General features: G+C 30.3%; 1 protein-coding gene across 1 annotated transcript in view; it reads right to left on the bottom strand.

Annotated features, from left to right (window-relative positions):
* Nucleotides 1-27,976, bottom strand: part of LOC148273084 (arrestin homolog) — a 97,896-nt gene that overhangs the window by 38,451 nt on the left and 31,469 nt on the right. The window contains exon 4 of the mRNA XM_088239161.1: nt 231-378. Coding sequence (XP_088095287.1) covers nt 231-378 — 148 coding nt within the window. The remainder of the gene's footprint in view (nt 1-230; nt 379-27,976) is intronic.

Raw genomic sequence — 27,976 nt, 5'->3', positions numbered from 1 at the left:
TCATATCCAGTAGTAATATTTCACTGTCCCTGGATCGGCCTCTGAAGCGTAAGACTGATTACCCTACCTTACCTGCCCGAAACACATGATCGAGATACACCGCATGTACTTTTCCAATGCAGTGCTCTATGCACCATCAGGTACGCATTAGGGATTAATGATGGTGAATGTCTTCCAACCAAACTTAAGTCGTAGACAATCAAGTGCCGGTAATACAGTAATCAACTTACCGACATACGCTCTGACGTCATACGATGTGCCGATGGGGGCCCCGCGGTACTCCTTTGCAGGAACTAATTGTACGCTGGGGGGCGCGAGGGGCGTCAACTCCATGCTGAAGGCGTGCGCCCTCGGGCCGAGCCTTTGAATAAGGGCTTCCTGAAAAAAAACAGAAAGTAATAAGATTAAAATTTTTTTAATATATTTTTTTAAAATTTATATGAAGATACACATAGCAAAAAAATAAAAACGTACCCCTAAATCTACGAGGCCAAGAGCCCTGTGTTGAGTTGGAATACAACATATTTAAGAATACTAAATAAACATAAATTTTAATAAATATCTAGAATACTTTATAAATTTAAGCAAAGTCTTGCAGCAGTCTCTTGTAATGGTCTCTTCTCATATACAAAATCCAAACTTGTGCACTTTTTCTGAAAATGGCTTTCGTTTTGGAAAACTTCATATGTGCATCTAGGACATTGAACATATTGGCCATAACGTATTTATTTTTATTTATTTTATTTATTTATTCATTCAAAATTACAAAATTAAATATTTATGAACTTATTAAGGCTTTTTAGGCTATGCCCGTGTCAAGCCACAATAAATAACAATAAAAATACATAGTAAAATTAATTAGATCAAATTATTTATTTATTTATTTATTTATTTATTTATTTATTTATTTACGGACAAAGTCCATTATAAACATTACAATTAAAAGAAATTTTTACAAAGGAATAAAAAAATATAAGGAACAGAAATAAGCAGCAAAGACAGATGATAGATTTTTTAGATTAAGTAAAAAGCATAGGCTAACTATACAGATTCTTTAGCTGATTTGTAAAGAAAGACATCCTTACACCATAATAATCAAGATCTTGATGATCGTTCACCCGCCTGATCATTCTGGGCAAAGGCGACTGTGCACCATAATTGGTCCTGTAGTGACCGAGGAAAAGCATTTCATTATTTCTTAGTCTACGGGTGGGAACGTTAAAAAGAATCTTTTGCAAAATTTCAGGGGCATCAATGAGACAGTTCATAATTTTATACATGCAGATTATATCTGCAATGCATCTGCGTTTTTCAAGACTTGATATGCTTAAAAACCTCTCCATATCAGAATATGAATAGTCTCCTCTTTCCAATCCCATCTTCCATGCAATTTTTCTTATAAAACGATGTTGAACTGATTCAAGGCGCTTGATATGAACAGCATAATGAGGGGACCAGATTACAGATGCATATTCAAGAATAGGGCGAACTAAAGAGCAATAAAGTGTTTTAAGTGTAAGCATACTTTGGAAATCAGACGTAGTTCTATTAATAAAGCCTAAAATTTTTAAGGATCTGTTTACTATATTATCAAAGTGTTCCAGAAAAGTTAGTTTATTATCTAGGATCACTCCAAGATCTCTTATAGAGGTGACAATCGAAAGAACTTGGCCATTAAGTTTATAATCAAAAATAAAAGGATGTTTACATTTATGGTATGAAATAATTTTGCATTTATCGATGTTAAGTTCCATGTTATTAGTTTTGCACCAAGTATGAAATGCATTTATGTCTTCTTGGAGTCTGATTATAATGACATAGAACCACAATCTAGAAAAAAAGGTAAATGTAATAAATAATCAAATTCCAAAGAATACAATGCAAAAAAGATATTCAGAAATCATTTTTAAAATATAAATTATACAAATTAAGAATCACACATAATCAAATATACAAAATAGTGGTATCATTAAAATCAACAAAATAATAGTAAAATATAGTAGTATTAAAAAAATAACACAAAATAAGAGCATGATTTAAATCAACAGAAAAATAATATATATATATATATAAAAGCATAATTGAAATGATAATTGAGTTATGTTTTATAGAAATTCACTCAATTATAGTAAGAAATATAAGGAATAGAAGCAATAAATCATATGCCAAATAACAGTACGCACTAAATTAAATTATACAAAAATACGTAATAAAAAAACATAAAAATTATCAATATATATAAAAAGCAAATAAAAGTAAAAGAGTATGGAAGGAAAGCAGATTTGTATATTTTTGCTAATTTCGTACTTTAAAAAAATTGACAACCTCGTCCTTATCGATGTGTAGCAACCAATTGCAAACATTTTTCTTAAATACATTGGCACTTGTGGAGTTTTTTATGGCTGCCGGAAGTTGATCAAAAAAATTCGGAGCCAGGAAGGTAAAGTTTCTTTGAGCTAGCTTCAAGTGAGTGGTTGGGCCAAGGTAATTAATCCTTAATAATAATGCTTACGATCCAAATATTAAAGATAATATTTTAAACAAAAAATAAAAACATATTATTTAACATCAATTCCTATTATCAAACAATATGAATAGAACGTTCAGGCTCAACGATAGTCACGAAATTTTTGTTTTTCAACAACAACAACAACAAACAATCACGCCTCACGTTTCCCCGCAGGGGTAGGCAGAGAGGATAGAACAACATAACACTCTATCTTGGCATACAGACCTCGCTTCCTCTACATTCATACATCTTCTCATGCACGCACGCCGATTATTCCTACTTTTGACATGTCCATCTTCAAGTATTTGATGGACTTGATCGTGCCATGTCTTTTTGTTTTTCTATTTGTAAAAATAAAATAAAGTGTTCAGTAGACTCAAATCAGTGTTTAATTTCTTATATTATAAGCTTAAATATGAAGTTCTTCAAAATAAACAATATATCAATAAAAAAACTAAGTTGTTTTATTTATTTTATTTTTAGTAATATTTTTTATTTTATTGATATCTGTAGATAAAAATCTGAAATGCATTTCTTGTAAGTATATGGACTGAATGAGTCCGTAAGTAAATAAATAAATATTCTCGTCCAGGGAATTTTCGTGAAAGTAACAAACATTTTATTTTCTTCCCTCGGAAAATGGCCACAGTAAAAAATTAAGGGTGGTTTAACGTGGGTTAAAAATGAAAATATGATTTTATAATCAGTGGGGTTTGTTGATAAATAATTCATGGAAGCAAAAGCCAAGCAACGAAGAATTTAAAGAGTGGATTTAAAAATATTGTGCAGAATTTCAAAATTAATTAAAGAATTTATCTTTTCAAAACTCCCGCGGTAAAACGAAATTTTTCATATGGGAGATTTTACTAATAGGAAAATTGCACGAAATTCAAATATCTCCTTTGATTTAGTTTTTTGTTTGAAACACCAAAGAGATATTGCAAATTAAGGTATTAAATCAAAAAAGTACTATGCTTTATTAAATAAATTGTTATTCGTATTAATAAATTTGTTAATAAAATAAACACTTGCGTTTTTATGATTTCATCATTATTCCCATTTTGGCACCTAGAGGGAGACATAGAGAAGGGAATATAGTCTAGGCATTTAGAGGGCTTATGATCTGGCATTGGCTGGTTTAAGTAATATGTGAAATTATTTAATCAGTTGAATCTCTTTACAGAAATAAAGGTTTTAACTCTTTAACTTCACTCAAATCAACAGATGGAAGAATTGAAAAAATATGGATGTTCAAACATGGGGAAATGGTGAATGTTACACAGTTCGTAAAGTGACCATTTAAACCAGCCAATTATTATTATTATAGATAACTTATATAGCGCTATTTTCGTAATATAATACCTTAAGAGGGCTTTACAAAGTGACTATGTAAATAAATAAATTTATTTTAACTATTTTAATTTGTATTAATAAGAAAAAAAAAACTTTGTTATCACATGCCACGGATTTATTCAAACGATCTAGAAAACAAGTGGTTTTTTTAGTTTTTTCCGAAACATCAATAACTCTCACAGCCTCGCACCTCTGCTGGGAGAACATTCCATGCCATAGGGCCTGCGTCCGCAAATGCGCATTCACCGAATTTAATGAGCTGTTTGCGTAGAGGTATTATAACTTTTTCTCTTGTCGTAGATGTGGCTGATCTAAGCGTAAGACGTCTGTCAGCTAATTTATCTGGAATGCATAGTTCCCTAGGATATTCCGGAGCAGACATGTGCAGTGACTTATACATAAGCCAACAGATTTTGTATTCCACCCTCTGTGGAAAACGTAGCCAGTGTAATTCTCAAAGTAGTGAAGTGATATGACTGAGCTTAGAGATTCCAAAAGTAAGATTTCCAGCGGAATTTAATACATACTGTAGGCGAGTCATTTTATTCATTGGTAGACCTGCGTAAATACCATGTCAATAATCGATTCTAGACACTACAAACGTATTTATTATTTGACCAATGACAAGTCATTAGCCCTGTAAATGCCTAGACTTCCATATTCCCTTCTCTAAAACGTTTTTCACCCTTGTTGTAATTTGTCAATCCCGAGTGTGTTGAATTTTATTTATTTATTTATTAACATAAATAAGGTTATTGTACATTTTTTGAGACAATAAGTCCGAACTCCATGGGACTAAAAGTCCTGTGTTGAGATGGGACGAGCAATTATATGACACAGACACATGAGTATCCACCACAAATATAGGATTAGAAACATAAAAAAATATATATGGCACATCAATATCAATTTGGACAGTTAACTCTGATGATGGCTCCTGCAATGGTAGCCGAAGCGTCCGAACGAATCTAACTTATTTAGGATCACCCAAAAAAGATACATGTTGTACAAAATTACGGACAATGTCCAATTTAAACAGATCCTATAACGCAAAAAAAAACAATAATAATACAGCAACAAATAATAGAAGCAATACAATAAAGAAAAGAAAAAATAAATTAATACATTAGAGAGGCATTATGGAATCCAGGTTAGTTCTACAAATATACAGTAAGTTTATAGAGAATATTTTTTCAGTTTATTTGTTAAAAAAAACAATTTACGATCAAAATAATTAAGATATTTATATTAATTTACAAATCTAATCATTTTGGGTAGAGACGCATAAAAACCATAATTAGTCCTATGATGACCAAGGAACATAATTTAATTATTTCTGAGTCCACGTGAAGGAACATTTAGAAATATTTGTCTGAGAATAGTCGGGGCATCAAATAAACTATTACGTATTTTAAATATGCAAATTAAATCTGCATTGAATCGACGTTGTGAGAGACTGGATATATTAATTATATATACATTTATATTGTAATTTTTAAATATCAATGTACATGTTCCATATCAAATAGAACTTAATATTCTGTTCATATTGTATTCTATAACATTATGTACCTAGCTGCTTTAAACCTTTAACTGCATTTCTTTAGGTGTTTTTATTTTTATTTTTTAAAACCAACTTAACTTTTAAACATAGTTCTATATTTTATCACTTTATATTGTATTTTTTTAAATTTAGGTTTTTTTTTATACCAACTTTACTTCTAAACACTGTTATATCTTTTGTTGTTTTATATATATATAGTTGGATAATTTATAAAGCGCCATTTTTGTGAAAATCACCTCAAGGGCGCTGTACAATTAATAAATATCCCAGTACGTCTTGCAGCTACAGAGCGCATAGACGGTTGGGATTCTAGTTCCTCGTTTTCAATTAAGATCAATCAAAAATTATAATAGATAGGAGCTAGATTACAGGACGTCTTGCAGCTACAGAGCGCATAGACAGTTAGAAATTTAGCCCCCATTTACACATTTTAAAAATTGACAAATAAATTTAGTGTATTACAAAATAATAATTATATGAATAGTAAAAAGGAGTAAGATTACAACACGCCTTGCTGCTACTAAGCGCATAGACGATTGGAATTCTAGACCCCGTTTACAAAATTAAGGTATTTTAAAGTTGTAACATAAAAATTGACTATATAACTAAGAGTTTTTAATTTTTTTAAAACATTTACACATAGAATCTAGATTACATGTCCTGCAGCTACAAAGCGCATAGGCGGTTGAAAATGTTAATACTATTTACAGATGAAGTTTAAGTTAGAATTTTATTTTTGTTAATTTAATTTACATCATAGTTATGTAAGTTGATATCACCAAAAGTCTTGCAGCTACAAAGCGCATGGATGAGAGGAATTCCAGCAAAGTTAAAACAATATCAATAAATTTATAAAAAATAGAGTATAGTAGTTAATTGGTCAAGTGTTCATACCAAGAAGTAAGCAATAAAAAACTAAATAAATACAACACTGTTTCAACTCCATGGTTAACAAAGGGAGATAGATGTCCGAAGAGAAGCTTTTGTAGACAGTAGGTAGATATCGTCGCCATGTGGCCCGCTGGCTAGTAGATAGTTTCTGGAAACGCACGTGTGTAGTACTATTATGCCTTTTGTTCCAATGACTTGGTCGGGGCATAAAAAACATATAATTGTGTCTATGTAAAATTGTGTATTTTATGCATTAAATGAAATAAAATAAAAAAATTGTAGTCTATAATCACCTCGAGACCTCTTATTGAAGTTCCAACGGAAAGAATTTAGTCATTAAGTGTATAATCAAAGGAAATATTTTTCATTGTCAGAATCTATTATCCGCTACTTTTTATGGTGTAGTTGGCTTTATGCGAAAGGGCTGAGCATAATATCTTGATCTATATAAAAAGTACAATTTGCGACATCCACTCACGTATTCAATTGCGCGTACGTGTATATATGTTCTATAGGGTGGTATTTGTATCGACCTGTTAAACCAGCCGAGCCACCATGACCTCCAAATGTGGGTCAAGTCTACAACGAGGTAACGCAGAACTAGAGGTCAAACTCGATGCAGTAAACGAAAATGAACCAATCCACCTCCTTTTAAATCATAAACATAAGAAAACACGTGTTCATGATTTGCAAAATTTTAGGGCCAATTTCTCCCATTGACTCTCAAGGAGGAAATCCAGCCTATCTACAAACATTTAGACACACTTAATTTTTTTTTAGTTTTTACCGTTTTCTTTTTGTGCCATGGCATCATGTACGCTTGCCAAACTTACGACTGCTTTGCCTTTGTAAACCTTTGAAAATCATTTTCAAGTTACCAGAATTCCACTCGTCCACGCCCTTTGTAGCTGCAAGACTTTTGGTGATATCAACTTACATAACTATGATGTAAATTAAATTAACAAAAATAAAATTCTAACTTAAACTTCATCTGTAAATAGTATTAACATTTTCAACCGCCTATGCGCTTTGTAGCTGCAGGACATGTAATCTAGATTCTATGTGTAAATGTTTAAAAAAAATTAAAAACTCTTAGTTATATAGTCAATTTTTATGTACAGTGTAAATGGGGGCTAGATTTATAAACGTCAGTGAGCTCTGTAGATGCAAGACGTGTTGTAATCTAGCTGCTATATATTTTTTAAAAAATGAACTTAATTGGAAATGAGGAACTAGGATCCCAATCGCCTATGCGCTCTGTAGCTGCAAGACGTGTTGGGATGTTTATTGTACAGCGCCCTTGAGGTAGATTTTCACAAAAAGGGCGCTAGGTAAATTATCCGAAATAAATCAGTAAATTCCTCCTTTCAAAATGTTACTTTTCTTCTTTGTAATAAATCAACTTTAATAATTCATTAGGCTCAGGGGATTGAATTTAATCCATGTCTAAAAAACTTCGGACATATTCAAAATATTATTGGCAACTGTGTTAGGAAAATGGGAACCAAGTAGTGGTAAAGCGGGGTTCGACTCTCGGACTTCTTTCTTTAATTCCATGATGCTATCACTGGACAATAAACCGGTTTAATATGGAACCTATGGAATAGTTGGCTGAGGGGGTTGTGCGGCATCCATCTTAAAGCCTCTTGAGAAAAATATACCAGCCCCCTCCAACATACCCGTCAGAACAGTTCTTGCAAGTAGCTAAAAGAAGCACTCGCACACTTCTGGTCGAACAATAAAGCCGAGCCCTTACCGGGCACTGTAGATTGAACAAACACCTTGCTAAATGAACCTTTCCGAAACTTCAGATATAAATTAGTCAGTGCAGATGAGGAAACACCTATTTTATTTATTTTTTATTTTCTTTTATTCAGGAAACGTACAGTACAGTTACAAAGTTTAATATTTTACACAATTAGACTTAATTATAATGGACCAGTGAAGTTTCCATATTATAAAGCAATTATATGTAAGGTTAATTATGAAAGTATAAAAAAGAGAAGGAAAAAGAAAAACATAAATGAAAGTTGTTTAAAAATTAAAATTTAAGTGAAAAAAAGATATTTTAAAGTTTGTAGTTTGTAGTGAGTATTTACAAATGGAAATAATATTAAAAATGAAGAAAATTTGTAAGAGTTATAAAAAATTGAGAATTGAAATAAAGAATGAAAAACATGCTCAGATGTAAAAATAAAATAAAATAGTAATAACATTTTTTAAAAAAAAGGAAAAACAAATATAGACATATTTATTTTAAGGGATTCAAAGAAACGATGAGAAGAATCTTTAAGTGAAATATAAGACGATAAATTTAGGTCAATTTAAAGAACATCCTTAAAATTAATGACACATTATAGTAAGAGTAGCAATATATTGATTTTATTTACATATATAATATAAGTAATTAAAAGTAGTTTAAAAGTAGAAAAACATGCCAATGCAGCAGAGAAAAAAGAAAAAATAAAGAAGGAATAACAAGTATAGCAAGTAATCTTTAAAATTTGAAAAAGCAATATAAGAAGAAGATTTTAAACCAAGAGACGTAGATAAAATTTCATTAAAGCAGTAATACAAATTTCAAAAGAGAAATTTGATTTATAATAATAATATTAATGTATGTAATTTGGTGTAGGTATATAAATTATAAACTTAGAATCGGTCATTAATTTTTAAATTACGATTTTTTACTAAAAACATTAAATTTGTTAAAACTTAACTATGGGAATAAAATTATAGACCCTTTAAATTTATTCGAAATTGTAAATTCAATATGGGATTGCCCTAGACTGTTATCTCTCATCAACTTCAGGGGGCCTGGAAGAATGATTAGACAGGTGCTACCGTTTTGTAGCAACAATTCACGGACAGTGTATGCTTGTAATGCCGTATTAAACAGACTTCATGAACTCGGCAATAGTTATTCCCACGTATCTGATATATTTAATGTAGGGTATTGTTCCTATATAACAAACCTTTTGAACTTTTCAAAGATGGTGAATAGTAATTATATTTATTTATGCATTCCATAATATAAACAGTTTTTTGTTCACTTTGCCCAGTTGTACTTACTTTCACGTTACATTTATATTATTATTTTTGATTACTAACCTTTAAAATGAAATTTCAAGTAGACAAAAGTAAGCATTTTCGACACATCCTTCTGTTGGCGTTCAATCGAGAAAATAAAGCTGCCAAAGCTTCTCGCGATATTTGCGCAGAGTACGGCGAAGATGCAACAAATTAATGACTGATTTATTGTAAAATAATGAAGGAGAATAAATTAATGACTAATTAATTGTGTTTTTTTTTGTTGTGTCTGCTTGTTCTCCTCGTATCCAGCGTTATTAAGCGCCATTTTCTTAATAAAATATCATACAACAGCAATGTAGATAAATGAAAGCTAAAACTGAAAGACGTCATACGAAAATGTACCTTTTGAGTAAGTTTCACTATTTATTTTATGCAACAGGACCTCCACTTAATTTTACAATTATTATATTATAAATGAAACACGACTTTTATATAAAGCGCTTTAACTAAATTGCTTTTTTTTCATCTATTGATATATTTTACGTGCCCTAATTTATTTTACGTGCACTAATTTATTTAAAAATAAATAAGACTCACTATTTCTAGCTGCGATACGATCCCACTTACTATTTAATGATGCTCACACTTACACACACCTGAACACTTACTCCTACACTAATACACATAAACACACATCTACACGTACTCTCATACAAATACACATAAACTCACCCTTTTGTTGTAACACAATTTAATAATATGCATGATTCTAATTTTTTTTTTTTTTTTTTGAAAAAAGAAATATTTGCGTTCTTATGATTTACCCAAATATTTAATTTTGAGGGCCATTTTCAACGAGTTGTAAATAACTCACTATTAGAAAATGGAATCAAGTTGGGGTAGAGTGGGATTCGAACCACAGACCTTTGGTCCGTGAGTCCGAGACACTAGCCACAGGACCACAGCCCGATTTCATTGCTGGTCTGTCTTTAAACTGTATTTTTTTAAATGTTACTATATCATTGTCGACTGTTTGTTTCTTTAAAATAAATAAAAATAAAAACATAAATCATCATTATCGTCATTCCATTTCCACACCTTATGGCGCATAGGGCACTGTATTAGTACACCAATTGCAGCGTCTTGATAATTTGTGTTTCTAGAAGGTGAGATGATCAGTCTATTGGTTCAGGTACCAGTCCAGGGACTATGAAATATTCTAGTGCAAAATAACCCTTTTAAATTAATGTTTCACATCAACCATGTCGAGAATTGAACCCGAGACCTCTTGCATGGTAGGCAAACGCGCAACTCCCTACGGAGTAAATAAGTAAATCCAGCCTGTTTACAAACATTTTTGAGACAAACATTAAAAGTTTATTGATTTGTATATTTTGAATTTGGTGTCATAATTATGGTAAAATTCCTTTACTGCATTACGCAAAGTCTTTAATATTGCGGGTTGAATCTTTTCTGCCCAATGCAGGCTGATCGGGGAAAAATAGGAAAGCCAAGCTTAAGGAGTTTCAAAGTAATTGGAAAAATGAGGCAGTATCTAGAAGATTCTAGAAAATTACAAAGAGTAGCGTAGTATCCACCCTAGGGACCCTGTCAGGGTTGCATTCTACGTATAAAATATATAAATATACATAATACAGTATGTCCGCCGGCAGATTTGTCATTAAAATTAACAAATATTCTAATAATGGTACTTTCAAAGCAATTTTATTTTCGAAATAAAAAAAAAATGCCGTCAGTTTAATTGCAAGAACTCTTGCAATCAAAACCTTATCTTTGAAAAAAAATATACATCATCGGTTCAAAGAACCGTTTACTAAAAATGTTTACAGAAATAATCACAGCACTGAACAATAATTAGATAGTACATAATATAAAATATAATGGAATAAATATAACTCAATAATTTAGTTAAAATAAAATTTAAAAAAAACAAAAAAAAAAAAATGGAAACATAAGATTAAAACACTGTAAAATGAAACATTTATCAGTGTGTAATAAGTTTATGTTCATTTAAATATGTTTATTTTATTATGATATCAAAATTTTGAATTGGTCAACTATATTATGAAAATCTTTTTCCTCCACTCCTTCACTCTATTTCCTCATCCCTTAACCTTCTTACGAGCTCTTTTTTTTTCTCATGTCTTATATAATATATTATTTTTCTCTTTACTGTGTAACATGTTCTCTCATTATATTTGTATTCTTATATTAGAACTTTTGTTTTCTTAAATAAATAAAAAATAACATCTCTAAATAAACGATAACAATTAACACGAGAAAATCTTATGTTCTAAATACATATACAAAAAAGTAAAATTGAAAATAATTTAAGATAAAAATAAAGTATCAAACAAGGTAATAATAAAAAAGAAAACTAATGCAACATTAGAACTTTATAAATAATAAGTTTTTTAGGGCAATAATAAAACTTAAATTATCTAAATAACACCTTTGTTTTATCAGTTGGTAGGAAGAAGTTACCATTTGGCAATAAATCCACCAATGTACAATTTATATTATGTCCAACACGTTAAAATAAAGGAAATAAAAAACACGTAATCAAGGAAACAAAGTTAAATTTAATAATATATTTTGAAATGAAGCCACTACTTTTGTGAAAACAAACGGGTGAGATTGCATTTTATTTCATTAACTGAATTAGTATTAAAAATATCGAATATTTGTTCAAATTGATTTCCATATCTCGCTTTCCATACCGTTTGGTAAAAACTCACTCGCAGAGATCTGGTCGGCGATTGCAATGGGAAGTTAAGGACGTCATACCTTATCCATGTCGGTATGGTAGAAGATAAACCCTCTCGAGCGATTACGAAGATACACTACCGACTCCCCGAAGTTTTGAGGTAGGTACATCGGTGTCTACCGACGGATCAAGTACCCCATGGTACACATATCTATCTACTCACTAAAAGTGACAACAATTTTGTTCCAACAAGAAATTTTTGTTTTAATCATAATTTATCTAATTTTTAAATAATTCTGAAGGGACCAATTTTTTTCTTAAAAGCTTAATGAAAATACGAGTAAGAAATAAGTGAATTTTAAAGTCAAGTAACATTTTGAAATAAATTTCAGTTTTGAATTCGAAAGGCTGGATGCAGTGGCTAGACTGGATAAATGCTGTCCCATTATCATATAATAGCATCTAGCCGTTAAAACATTACCACCATAAAAAATATATTTATTTTTTCCATCTGTTTAACTATCTTCCTGAGTAGATGTTCAAAGAGCCTGTTTTATAATACCTCAGTAGGTAATTACAGACTGAGTTGAGCATACCGTCTTGGTAATTGTCAAAAATCATAAAACAACCATGTTCAAGTGAGCATTTTTGCTAGAATTGGGATTTATTTAAGTTTATAATAGATTTGATGTGGCCACTTTTTAGCACAGATGCCTATTTAAAATATGAATGAGAACTATTTTAAATAAGTAAAGAACGCGCCTTCCTTTAGTGTACTAATGTTCTATGCATCATCGAGTGCGAATGAAGGTACGATGATGGTGATAGGTAACGCAACCTTAGTTGAGGCGAACACAGTATTCACACAAATTAATAGTTGGTACGGTGAGTTCATTTTTGGTTTTTTATTTCTTCGAATTAGTATAATTTATAAACATCAGCCCCTTATTAAAAAAAACCTATCCACCTCGTTCGTAGTAGAGTTCTTTTTTATTTAATTTTTTTTTTGCAAAATAAGTACACAAAATTACAAATGTTTCTCGCACAAATCACATCTTTAGGGTATCAAATTTAAATAGTTGAAATCGTTCTTGTACGTTTCAATCGATAATTTAATATCCAATTTAATGAGGCGAAGTATATTAGAAATTACAAGCTTTATACTTCATTTGCTTCCAACGAACGCGAACGGCAGAAATTTCATGAAACACGATACTAGAACCCATTATTCCGTTTTCGAACTTCCGGTACGCCGTGAAACAGTTCCGGTTCGCGCTCTTAACGTTCCGGTTTCCCCCGAAACGGAACGAATCCAATATTCTATATGGTTTTCATTATTCTTAAGTGTTAAGAGCTTTGCCCCGTTGTGGAGATAGAAGGTATTGTGTATAAAGCGAGGGTTCCATATATTTTGTGCTAAGTTGTTCCATTGTTAGATTAAAGTGTTTTTGATTGTGAACTCTCAAAGTGCATCGAGAATACTTATTATTTACGCGAACAAACTACTATTTCCTCAGAATTGTTCTTAAAAAATCACTCTTTCTTCTCAGGAAAAAATATGTTTTATCAATTGATCACAGTGTTGAATTAGATGGAGAGGTTCTTGAGAATGTTGAAGGCATAAAATATCTAGGAGTTTGGATTGACTCTAAATGATCTTTTTCAAAAAATGCAGACTGTACGAGTAAGAAAATCGCAAAAAAGGTATCCCTCTTAGGAAGGATAAGGAATAAATTAGACATTAAAACCTCTCGGCTGATATTTAAAAGTATTATCGTTCCCCACATTGATTATTGCTCCAGTATTTTATATTTAAGTAATGAAGGAGATCTAAAGAGACTCCAAATAATACAAAACAAAGCTACGAGGATAATATTAAGATGTGGGAGACGAACAAAAGTTAAGAAAATGATTCAACTTCTAGATATCACGACAATTGATCAAAGAATCAAATTCGCTGAATGTTGGTAATGAAATAAACAAAATTATTAAAGGAATAGTTCCGAGATATTTTCAAAATAAACTAAAAAATAATGAGTTCTTTCATAGAAACTATGCAACAAGAGGATCTAAAAATATAAGACTGGAAAAGACATCAAAAGCAATGTCCCAGAACTGCCTTATGTACAAGGGAATACAATTATTTGAGGAAATGCAAAAAAGCATAAAAAATGAGATAAATGTAAAATGTATATATGTGAAAAATATAAGGTAATATATAGTGTAAATAGTGAATATAATTAATGAAAATGTACATATAAAACAGTTAATATTATAAATTAGGATATTAAATGTATAATAGTGATAAATAATGTTAGAATAAGTATAGATGTAAATATTGTGTAAATATATATTAGACTATGTTAATCATAGAACTAAATAAAATAAATAATAATAAAAAAAAAATAGCCATAGAAATAATTTGGTGGCATTACATAAAGAAGGCTGGAAATCACTGCACTAGACGGTTACTGTTCGCGGCGGCTTTCCCTTATGACCATTGGATCAATGACCCCCCAAGTTTTGCTACTAATTAAAAAAATATGTAACTAAAAGACGTAAAAATGAATGTATATAATATAATGTAATTAGGTTTTTTAATTATTATTTTTTTAAATCATCCATTCAAATATATAAGTACCTTTTAATTTTTACATTTCAATTCATGTTATCTAGAATATTATTAAGAGGAGTCATTGCACGCGCGGGTCATTTCTGTAACTGTCCCAAAGCTAATGTTCTCCCTACATTTTCGCATGAGAAAGAAAGCGATAAAACGTATCGTTCGTACATGAATATCGAAACATTTCGCCCAAAATTAGTTGGAACGCGAGCATTGTCCCGGTAGAGATTATAATATAAAACAAGGAAGATTAGAATAAGATTTATAATAATAATTGTAATATTAGCATTGGTCTAGACTAAAAGATATACGATGAAATATCAATTCCAATGCATTTCCAATATATGTAATCAAAAATTAAATCGTATTGATATTAATAACATATCTTTAACTTCCTTTAAAAATGAAATTTCCAAAAATAATTTAATTTATGATGTTGCGTCTTGAATCCGCAGCCTATATTATGCAGGTTATGTGCAGTTCTGTATGTAGGCATATTATAAACGTAAACTGTATGGTCAACTATATTTGTATTATATATTATAATGTGCAACGGTGTGACCAATATTTAAAAGTAGATATATTTTTAATAATATGTATTACATTTACATTTTTAGTAATATTGTAAGTTTGGTATTTATTTTTTATTTTTTTCATAGAGTCTTTCTTCAATAAAATATACACATTATTACAATATAAATACATTACGAAGAAAACGAAGTATAAAAATATATTTTGTCCCGATAAACTATTCAATAATAGTTTTTCATCGGGTGCTCGAACATTAGCTTTAATTAAAAATCAAATAAAAAGAGTACGGACATAAAACTGTACACGTATAAAATAATAAACGTAAAATAAAATAAAATAATGAACAAAAAAAAATTATTAAAAAAAAAAAGTAAAGTAAGAAAATAGAGTAAAATAATACAATTAAAATTAAAGAAAGGCAATTTACTTGAATATATTTTAAATATAAGAAAAAAAAATTAACACATATGTAAACAGTGTGTGCTCATGAATGTAATCAAAATAAGATAAAAAATAAAACAAAGTAAATCGAAAATTTCAATTCATATCTACAGAATATGATATGATTAGTTATTTTATGTTATGTATAATTTTTATGTGACAACATTTACAATAAAAATATTATGTGGAAGGCTCTAGTTGGACTTTGTGATATATATTTATAGTATAATTGTATCTTATAAATTAATAAATGTCTGTTGGCTTTCCAATGAAATAAAAAAAAAAAAAAAAAAAAAACATACCTTCACTAAAAAAGGACAAATTCGTTATTAGTTATTAAGTGAGTATTGAGACCAAAAAAATAGTTGAATCGTTAAATAGTATTTTGTGTATTTTATTGGAAACATATATATAGACGTAAAGTAAGTATATTAATGTATTTTTACAAAAAAAAAATTGTGAAATTAAAATGTTTTTTGATTGGTAAAAAAAAATTGACCCCCTCCCCATTTTAACCCGTTCATCCGCCACGGGTTACAATAATTGATTATTATTTGGGTATAACCGTTTAAAATATTGTTAGTAAAATAGATTATTCTAACATTGGGAGATTTTAACCCCCGAACCTTAAAGTTCTCGCAACTTCTAATCAAGGGCTTGTGTACAGTGATTATTTCTACCGGACAATTAGATAAATGGTTTTCATGTACACGTATGTTAGCTTTATTAACTTATTCATAATGGAGATGGGTCTAATTAGACCCAGCAGTATTAAAAATTATCGATTACGTGAAAAGTAATTTTCCTTAATTAAATCATGAAAAAATGTGCACAAAACTTTACCACGTGTATTTTCATGATTCAGTATTTTGTGATGATAAAATAATATAAAGAAACCCACAAAAAATGCCAAAAAGGCCACATTTAAAACTGAGTCTCATTTGACCCAACACCGCCACGCAAGTATTTTTTTAGCCAGCGAACTTTAAGAGTAAATCACATGTGTAAAATGGAATCAAGACCCAAACGAGTGTTTTCGACTCTAAGGCTACTCTCAGGTAAAAATCATTTTGAAAAAAATCGAGCGGAGATAGTCCGCCTCGTGGTGTAGTAGTTAGTGCGTTCGCCTACCATGCTCGAGGTCCTGGGTTTGACCACAAATTCGACTGTTTTTTTAAAACAGTTTAGTGTAATGCTGTTTTTTCAAGATTTGAAATTCAAGATCAGAGTTGAGGAAACGTGGATGTTTAAACATAGCCAGTATGGTAAATGCCTAGACTTCCACATTCCCTTCTCAAAAATGATAACCTTCGGTTGCAATAATTTTGTTTTTCTTCTCCCAAGTACATTTTTTCTATAAAAAAAATTAAGATTCTTTATTTCGCTCGCCACACTTGGGTCCTGGGTTCGACCACAAATTCGACTGTTTTTTTAAACAGTTTAGTGTAATGCTGTTTTTTCAAGACTGGATATTCAAGATGAGAGTTGATGAAACGTGGATGTTTAAACATAGACAGAATGGTAAATGCCTAGACTTCCATATTCCCTTCTCAAAAATGATAACCCTCTGTTGCAACAATTTTTTTTATTCCTTTCCAAATTCATTATTTCAACAAAAAAAATTAAGATTCTTTATTTCGCTCGCCACAGCTTGAGTATTTTGTAGCAAATAACAGTAATCATCATTCAGCAATAGATTCCGGGAGATTTTAGCTGCAGTCGGGAGATAAAAAAAAAGAGGGATGCTTGGCAACCCTGGTCACACAATTCCGTTGCGTCATGAACGTAGTCCCCAGTATGCAAACCTACCCGTACATATAGCTTGTGGGATTTTATTTTATATTTTTAAATTTTGTTAGCTTTGAAGAATTTAACTACCAAAGCCTTTGTCACATTTGAGAAATAAATCTTTCGATGTTAAAATATTGGAATTTTAAGCACAATAGACGATTGCAGGGAAGATTACTCAAGATTCCAAGCGAAAATATTCTTAAGCTCGTATTACATGGGTCAGAAAATGTTACGAGATCGTGCGCAAGATCTTCTGCAGTGCAATTTCTTGTGCCAAATCTAAGGCCATTCAATTGCTATGATTTCAATTGAATTTTTTGAAGTAGAGCACTCATTAAAATATCATTGAGTACTCTAATAATAATATTGTACATGTACGAGGTAAGTCCAGTACGACATATGAAAAAACAAGGAGATAGTGGGAAGGAAAAAAAGGAAATGGATAAGGAGTAGTGAAGGATGATTGAAGGAAAGTAGGTGTGGAAAATTGCATTTTATTTCATGATTAAGAGGAAGAAAAGAAAAAAGACAAAACGTCTATTCTCTGTTATTCTGAATCAAGCCTATTAGTTCTCTCTGTACCTATTATATGGAGTGTTAAATATGTCAAGACTATTAAAATTCTTGTGAAATGCTTCACACTTACGAAAGATCTTAGAATGTTTCCGATTATTACGAATATAGAAAATATCAGAGAGTCTAGTTGGTCTGGATAAGCAAGTAGATGAATTAGTTCTGGAGAATCAAATTCATTATTTACAATTTTGTAAAGCAGGATCTGATCGAAAATATCTCTTCTGTGTGCTAATGAATCAAGGTTATGAAATTTTAAAGAAGCTACACAATTTGGAAAATACAAATGAAATTTGTATTCCACTGGTTTCAGGATTTTTTTGAACACTCTCGATTCTATTGACGTTATAAAAATAGGACCGTGGGTTAATAAAATGACACAACTAAGAATAGATACGCGTTGACAGTTGAAGTTGACGGTTAACAGCATCACAGCTATGGAGTTAGCGCGCAAATTGTTTATATGCGCGCAGATTTTAAATCAAATTTTCAATTTATTTCGAGTTTAACCAAAGGTTTCACCTTATTTGCGTATTACAATATTGAATCCTACTCTAACCCAACTTGATTCCCGTTTTCTCATAGCGAATTATTTACAACTCGTTGAAAACGGCTCTTAAAATGAAATATTTGGGTAAATTTAATAATTCGTTCTAATGAACGCAAATAAATCTTTTTTCAAAAAAAAAAAATTAATTGGTTTAAATCTCAAACAAGATTTTGTACCATTTTCTGACCCATGTAAAGTAAGCTTTTTACCATTTTCCTTTTTATCTCATAAAACTGTCATTGAATAGAAAGTCTTGAATCAATAAATTAATTTAGATTACTCGACAACATTCTGAGTGATTGAAGTTTGGACACAAAGAAAAGAATTATCGAGGATCAAATTGAAATATATTTAAATATCCTTTTCGTTTGTGCTTATAAGAAAGTCTAAAAATAAATTACCATTTGCTACGATTCAATGTTAAATTATCTTTGATTTTGTGTCTGGGCGCGCTTTATTAAAAATTTTATTTGGAGAAAAATACAAATGGTGGCGATTTCTAAGAAATAGCAACTATTTGTTTGTTTTTCCGTAAATAAATTCACCGTAAAACATTATAATGGATAGTCAAATAGAATGGTAAGCAGCGCATAAACGCTTATATACACGATATTCGCCCCTGTAATGTACACTACCTTCAGTTTTTATTTAGGTAGCTGAAGATAGCTTCAGTTTTTATTTAGTGTTGCAACATTTTTAAACAAAAAACGGGAGAATTTTACTAGTCCCGAAGGTAAAAAAAGCACAATAAGACATGACTTGCACACAAACTTACTAAAATGTCAAAGGTTGTATAAGTAGCACTGTCTGTATATTTAAAAAAAATGCAAAGTCATCCATTTTTACCGGCTTTTGTAGTTTTATCCTTCTAAGCATAATACTCGTATTTACAAAAGCAGCTAGAATAATCGTTAAGGGCAAATTTGTATTAGATTTGCGTAGGGTTACAAAACACAAAGCAGAATTTATTGAACTGGAAAATATTGGCAAAACATCGAATGATGTTTTGCCAATATTTGGACATACTCAAAACATTGTTGATAAAAATAAGTGGCACAAGAAGTACAAAAATTAAAAAATTATTTTCAAGTGTTTCCCAGCAGGTAAAATGGTTCAGCCGGATGAATATTACCCACATAATAAAAATTTCAGCTCTTTTACTTCACAAAAGTCAACAGATGGAAGAATTGAGAAAACGTGGATGTTTTAACATAGGCAAAATGGTAAATGTTTCCCCGTGTGTAAAGTGGACATTTAAATCAGCCAATGACAGGTCATAATCTCTGTAATTGCCTAGAATTGCATAGTTCCTTCTCAAAATGTTTTCCTTCTCTGTTGCAACATATTATAAAAACATATTTATTTATTTCTTTATTTATTTTGTACGTTAACGCCCAAAAGGCATTTACAAAAAATAAAAATGAAATACATGCTAACATACTAAATAATAAACACAGAATATACAGAAAAAATATGTGAAATTAGTCAAAAAGGATTTAATAAAAAGTTTTACAAAGTAAAAAAAAAACAATAATAACAAAGGTATGCAAGGAAAAACAGTAAGCATATAAACAGAAAATGCAAAGATATAAGCTTGTGAAATAAATTCTGTAAAGCAAACAATAAAGTAAGTGTTACGGTCAGCAAGAAAGACATTTTTAAGTTAAATCAATAAACAAGCAACTATATATTATCACGAAAAAATAAGAAATAAAAATATGTATCTATGAAATGCGTATTTGCCAATACTACAATGCAATTTGATATAATAGTAAAAAATCAAAAACAAGTATATGGTAATAAAAATAAACAAGTTAGTATTTTTCTTTTTAATGGAACTGAATCGTCAATAATATTGTTACAATATAAATTAAAAACAATTATAAAAGTTTGTTAATTTGGTTAATTGCAGTCGGATAGATGCTGATCCAGGCGAATGTGTGGTAAAATCCTCACTGCCACTATGGCTGCATCGTATGCCTCGTATGTGATGTTAACGACCTTATCTCCCTTAGTAGATTTACCACTTCCTTCATTCTTGAAAGCGTCTTTATATATTTTTTCTGCTTGTGTAAGAAAAGGTTTTTGGCTTATATACTTTGAAATAAATAAAAAATAATTTCGCGAGTTTGGAGAGTCCGACTGCCATTTTTTTTTATTATATAGGTACCAGCTAATAGCAGGCAAGCCAACGTTTGGGCAGGACAGCGTCTGATAGGTCTGCTAGTTATATAGGTAAATAAATAAATAATATAAATCACTGAAATTACTTGGCTTCATTAACAGAATATCCTCTGATTTTACTAATGTCCGTACAATCAAAACTCTTTATTGCTCGACTGTTCGCCCTCTTCTAGAATATGCCTCCGTAGTCTGGTCTCCATTCTATGTCAATCGCATAAGTCACATTAAATCAGTCCAACATCGGTTGCTTCAAAAAGTAGCGTGGATGCTTGGACTAAAGAAAGGTAATTATTCTTATGCTGATATAGAATCAATGTTAAATATTTCTAGTCTACAAAAACGTCGAACTAATATTGACTCCATATATATGTTCGGCATACTAAATGGTATAATCGATGTTCCATCATTACTGGGACAAGTAAAATTCAATATTCCGACTCGTAAGTTAAGAAGCAATGCAGTACTGTCCATCGATCAGCATAGAACAAACTATGGCCTTAATTCTCCAATGACCCGTCTTTGTCGTATTGTTAACTTAAGACAAGATCTGGACTTTTTTAGTTTATGTTTACAACGATTTAAACGAGCACTAAATAAATAATCCAGATCTTGTCTTGATGTCCCTTATGTTTGTTAATGCTTCTTTTCTTTTTTTTTAATGTTTTAAACTATTCTTTTATTGGAATATTTAAACCCTATAAATTGTATATATGGACAATGTCCGTTAGTAAATAAATAAATAAATAGGTATAAAAAGACTAGCAGGCAATAGTCGGTTATTGCTGACTGTTAAATGCTAGAAAATTTGTCCAAAAATTAAAAATATTATTTAAATGAGTTTAATATTTTCTTGGACCGAAAACTGTTTCGTTTTTATTTATTTAATTGTATAAAAAATCCATAAGGGTTAAATGAATTAATCTGTCAATTAGTTCAAATAATAATTAATCACGCAAAGTAATAAAGAAAAAAATCTGAATATATTATGCAAGATAAAGTTTTTCACGCTTTCACGGTTACGATGTTTCTTAATTTTCAAACTTCCGTTGCGTGTTTTGAAGCGATTATTTTCGGCAAACAAAACATACCTTGAACCTGTACCCGACACTTTAAATCATATTAATGCATTAGCAAATAAATAATTTTGATTTATAACAGTCAGCGAACTACTTGACAATCTCGAGCGACTTCAGAATACATCAGGTTAATATTCATTTGGTCTAAAACCACGTATCTGATTACGTAGGCAGCTGAAATGGCTCAAAATTCGACAGCGGATTAACACACCCTCTCACTAACGCCCTTACGTTCCACTATACCTTTGTGACAAAATTCAACGCATATTGGTTTATGGTTTACCCTTTTGTTCTTATACTCAAAGCACCCTCTTAATTCCTATACACAACTCCCCTTTCTTCTCTAACTCATATAGTGTTCATTCGACTCGACTGTGGAATTATCTCCCATCCACTGTTTTTCATTTTGAATCTTGAAAGAGGGCACACAAAATCATATTCTTATGTGTGGTCTAATAGTAACAATTCACATATATTTAATTTATAAATTGTTTATCACATATGTCTTGACCATTATTTTAAATTTTGAAATGTTTTTTTCTTCATAAATATTTTTTTCCATTTCGTAATACTTTTTAATTGCTTTAAATAAAATTGAATTTTGTGACTTTGCCTTTTTCCTAAATGGAAGTCTAATTTTGTTCTTTTCTCTAGTTTCTTTTTTTATGTAAAAATTGTGTAACACATACCTTAAATAAACCTTAAAAAAAAATCAAAATCAATTTTTTTTCTTCATTTATGTTTTTTTCCATGTCGTAATAAAAAAAAACAAATAAATAAAATTTCAGACAAAACAAAAGGCTCTTGTATAATACCAGTACTCCTATATGTGTGCAAATCTTGGCTCCCTACCAAAGCCCAGAACATCAAACTTCTGAGTTTTGAGAGTAAGAGCTCAAAGAAAATATTAGGCATAATGTGGTTCGATTTCATAATATGTATGTAGAACTGTTGATTTCCCAAATAAAATAAAATAAAATAAAATAGATCGTGTTAACTGCCGTCAGATGCCATTATTTAAAACACATAAAAAGTTGAAATCTGTTCTTTATATCCTGTGCCCTTCACATATAAACGTACAAAAATTATTAATGATGTCAGACTTCGTATGTTCTGATAAATAAGGCAAAACCAATTTATTATGGGAAAATATAATACTGTAACACGTGAAGAAAATTATTGAGGTATATGGCGGGAAATTATTCAAAATTACTACTTAAGTGTTCTGTTTTTAAAATTATAGGGTATCAAGTTTTGTTCTATAATTGAAGCGAAATAAGCTACATACAAATTCTTACCAAATTGAATAATTTTGTTGTTTGCATAAAAACACGACACTTTTTTGAAATACTTGGAAATGCCTAAAAATGCATTAATGATATATTTTTATTTCATAATATCAACGATTAAAGTATGCCTTTATCAAATATGAATATTTAATGTTACTACCTTTGTCCTTGATGGACTCAATAACTACCGGACCGGTTTACGTACGGTTTTCAGATAAATGTACATCTTTGACACGAGAAGGTTTATAGCTCATAAAATCTTCAATTTATTAAGCACAAAAAAGTAAGGAGCGTGAATGTTTTTTTTATCCATCACCAGGGTTGCATTAGCCAAGAATACGTATACAAAAAAATAGATGGATGTTATTTTTTGTGTGTAAAAAAAGTTTGTTTTTGAATGTTTACTGACAACGTTCGTTTTTCTATGGATTCCATCAGATTATTTCATTGACTTCCTTTTAATTTCTACCCATTTATTTCTTTTTATTGGATTTTTGATTATACTAAAATAAGCTACATACAAATTCTTACCAAATTGAATAATTTTGTTGTTTGCATAAAAACACGCCACTTTTTTAAAATACTTGGAAATGACTAAAAATACATTAATGATATATTTTTATTTCATAATATCAGCGATTAAAGTATGCATTTATCAAATATGAATATTTAAAGTTACTACCTTTGCGAAATTTACATAACCTGTAACCAGTGGTGGCTGAAGGGGTTTAAAATGGAGAGGTCACATTTTTTACTAAATAGGTACATGTGTATTTTACAATAATTTTAAAACATTTTTTTTGTAAAAATACATGAATTTATCTATGTCTATATAGATTTTTCTAATACGTTACACGAATTTTCGAAATACCTAACAAAGCGAGTGCATTTTATCTTGGCTCGTAGAGTTTCTTTAAAAGGTCTTAATTCGTTTTGGCGTCAAAAAATATCTTACATTCTCAACTGTCATCGGAATTCATCAAAAAAAATTTGTAGTACATTTGACTTTTTAAACGTTAACAAATTACTAAAAAAGTACAGGATAATTTTTTTACGGTCAATATGAGTTTAGTGCATATAAAACAGGACCCTAACAAACACTAGGTAATTGGACACGTGCAAGAAACAATATTTTTAAAATAATATTATTTCATAAAACTCGTTTCAATCTTGTTAAAAGGGACTAGAAAATATAAACTTGTGATAATCTTTTCCAATACGAATTGGTCCTTTTTAAGTGTAGGTATGTAAAATACATAGGAATACATTTATCATCGTAATTCTTCCAGGCTAGACCAATGCCAATATGACATTATTATTATCAATCTTATTCTTATCTTCCTTGTTTCATATTGTTATCTCTACCGGGACAATTCCCGCGTTCGAACTAATTTTGGGCGAAATGTTCCGATGTGCATGTGCGCATGGGACGTTTCATCTCTTTTTTTCTCATGAGAAAATCTAGAGATAAGACATTAGCTTTCCACGCATTTGACATAACATGAATATTTGACGGCGCATGTGCTTATTAGTATTCTAGATAACATCTATAAAAACATGAAGATTAATTGGTCCACATTTATTAATTTTTATTTATTTACACCTTTTATCAAAAATCCAATTTTAAGTTCACTTTGCACAACTAACAAGGGTACATTCCCCGTTCTAAGCTAGGCAATTACATTCTAATAAATGATAATAGTTAACGAATTAATAGAGAGAACAGACTAATAAAATATAAACCTACTCGTATACACATTTTAATACATGTACATTCACACATACATTTATATACACATATACATATATATATATATATACACACATGTACAATGTACATACACACAGACGTACATACACCCATGCGCATACACATACATACATTCATAAAACATAGACAATTTATTTATAATCCGAAACTTCATAGTTGCCATCTGAATTTATATATTTTAAAATTATTATTTATTTTCATATTTTATTTTCGACATCCAGTAAGAATCTCCAATCCGTGGCATGCATCAACTTTTCTGACTCCCTACGACCAATGTCATGAAAGAGCGAGGTCAACACCTTCCGCAACTTGACAACACCCCCGTCTTTCCATAGGTCTGGCAAAAGGTTATAGACCTTTTTGCCTACGAAATAGTATTGTCTCGATGCCAGAATAGTGTTGACCTCTTCACTTAGTATCAGATCCCTATTAGAGTATCTTGTATTATGGTTGTGGTTGACGCTTGGGTAAATGTCTATATTTATGTGTGTAACCACTACCGTTCTCAATATATACTGTTGAATAATATTCAGTACTCTGAATTCTTTGAAGAGCGAGTCACTTGGATAACGAAATGTTTTTTTAAAAATTACTCGGATTAAAGATTTCTGTGCAATTGCTACAGGTTCAAGGGCGGTTTTTGTGCAAGCTTCCCAACCAATTAGACCGTAAGTCAACACAGAATTTGCCAGTGCATGGTATAGGTGTTTCAAGTCCGGGACTTTAAGTATATTTCTAAGTGGGATGAAAAAATGTATCAAGCGCTTAATTTTTGCAGTTATAGTTTCAATTTGTTTATCCCACCTCAAATACTGGTCTATAGTTATTCCAAGATATTTTATACTTTGAACACTACTAAATTTTTGCATTTCCAATTCACTATCACTGAACAATTATGTAGTTGAAGTTCGTAAATTTCATTAGGTTGTCCGGCGGAAGTTGCATTAAAACGCATGAACTTTGTTTTATCCGAATTTAAAGTCAACAGGTTTTCGTCTAGCTATCTTTTATTATAACTTAAATCATTACTTGCTTTTTTATGAGTTTCTGACCAAATTGATGCGCTATAAATTAAAGCTGTATCATCTGACACAACCGACTAGTTTCGGCAACAACACGTTGCCCTCTTGAGGGTTATTTAACAACTATAGTTGGTGGTAGTGATGCTAAAAACATCCTAAAAAAAGTATGAAAGGGTTAGATCTGAAAATTTCTTTTCCAAATACTACTCCAAGCCATTACTGATTTAGGTAAAACTTTGTTGGATATTGTTTTATTATAAGTGTTTGCTTTGTTATTTATTGTAAATGCGGTTACGCGTAGCAACTCTATTATCCTAGAATACTCCGAATTGATCAAATCTTTCAATAAAGGTATTTACAAAATTTCTTATTTCTAAAGATTATTTGTATACTGTAGAGTTTTTATAATATGATTCGAAAGTTTATTTATAGCTATTGAATCGTCGACTTACAAGCAAAAGTAAATTCTCCAAAAACATCATTTTGAGAAATCTAATTTTGAAAGTTTGGAGACGAAGGAAAAATAAAATTATTTTATTTTAGGGGTTTTTTGTATATAAAATTATTCCTTCACGTCTTTTTGACAATTTTCATTGGTAGTTTTTTCTTCTGAAGCATTAAAAAAAATAATTTGTTTAGTGACTTTTGCTCGTTCATAATCTAGAGGATGCAAGCTATGAGAGTTAGTGAAAAGAGGAAAATATTTTTAATATTACAACGTTGCGGTAAAAAATAATTTTCATTTAAAGAAATATTTTGAAACATGTTTTTTATTCATGGTTATAGAAGATACACAGTTAGAAAATTAGGATTTGGAACAAAATAAACAAAATTTTGACATTACATTAAATTCCTAACGTACATAAATTTTAAACTAAAAATCAGTCATGAATTTTTAAATTACGATTTATTACTAAAAACATTAAATTAGTTAAAACTTAACAATAGAAGAAAAATTATAGACATTTTAAATTTATTCAAATTGTTAATTCAATATGGGATTGCCCTGAACTATCTCTCATCAACTTCAGGGTGCCCGGAAGAGTGACTAGACAGTTGGCACCGTTTCGTGGCAATAATTCACGGACAGTGTATACTTGTAATGCCGTATTAAACAGACTTAATGAACTCGGAAATAGTTATTCCCACGTATCTGATATATTTAGTGCAGGCTTTTGTTCCTATAGAACAAACCTTTTGAACTTTTTCAAAGATGGTGAATGCTAATTATATTGATTTATTTATGCATTTCATAATATATTTAATTTTTTGTTCACTTTTTCCAGCTGTATAAAACAGTACTTGTTATTTTCTTGTTATATTATTGAAAAATATTTTTTTAGTTTTTTACATTTATTCTTGAATCGTTTAAAATTTCTACTGAATATTTTGTATAATTTTAAGGTTATTTTATTTATAAATCTTGGGTAAAAGGAAATTTATGTTTAAAAAAAAAAGTATATAAAGCCAAATTAAATTTTTGTAAAAGGCAGATTTGTCGTTTATGTTAATAAAATAAATAAAATTACATCACATTACACAAGAATTCCTGGAATTTGTTGCGCGTCCGTGTGCAAGTTTTTTTTCATCAAACAAACAAACAAACCATACCGCCGTTTCCTGACTCTATCTTTGCATACAAATTTCGCTTCCTCTACATTCAAACATCTTCTCATGCCCACGCGCTGATTATTACGAATTTTAATATGTTCATCTTCAAGCATTAGTTACATTTGGTCATGCCATGTTTTTCTCGGCCTTCCTCTATTTCTGCATCCATCAACATTCGCATCGTAAATATTTTTAGCCGTCCTTTCGCTCTACATGTCCAAACCAACGCAGAGCTCCTTTCTTGATTTTGTCGATGATGCTTATCTCAGCCCTACGGATTTCAACATTAAAAAAAATAATTAAAGCGGCTGAACTCGAAGAAGCCGAAAAATGCGTAAAAGAAATTTAGCGCGTATACATTTTATTGTATCACCATTGGCCAGTGCAGATAGGAACACGATGATAACGGATCATACGTATTATAACTTTTTATTTA

The sequence above is a fragment of the Micrasema longulum genome, unplaced genomic scaffold (genome assembly GCF_059751315.1).
Source record: "Micrasema longulum isolate JH-2025_06_02 unplaced genomic scaffold, ASM5975131v1 h1tg002084l, whole genome shotgun sequence".
NCBI classification, from domain to species: domain Eukaryota; kingdom Metazoa; phylum Arthropoda; class Insecta; order Trichoptera; family Brachycentridae; genus Micrasema; species Micrasema longulum.
This window is presented reverse-complemented; position numbering and strand designations above follow the sequence as displayed.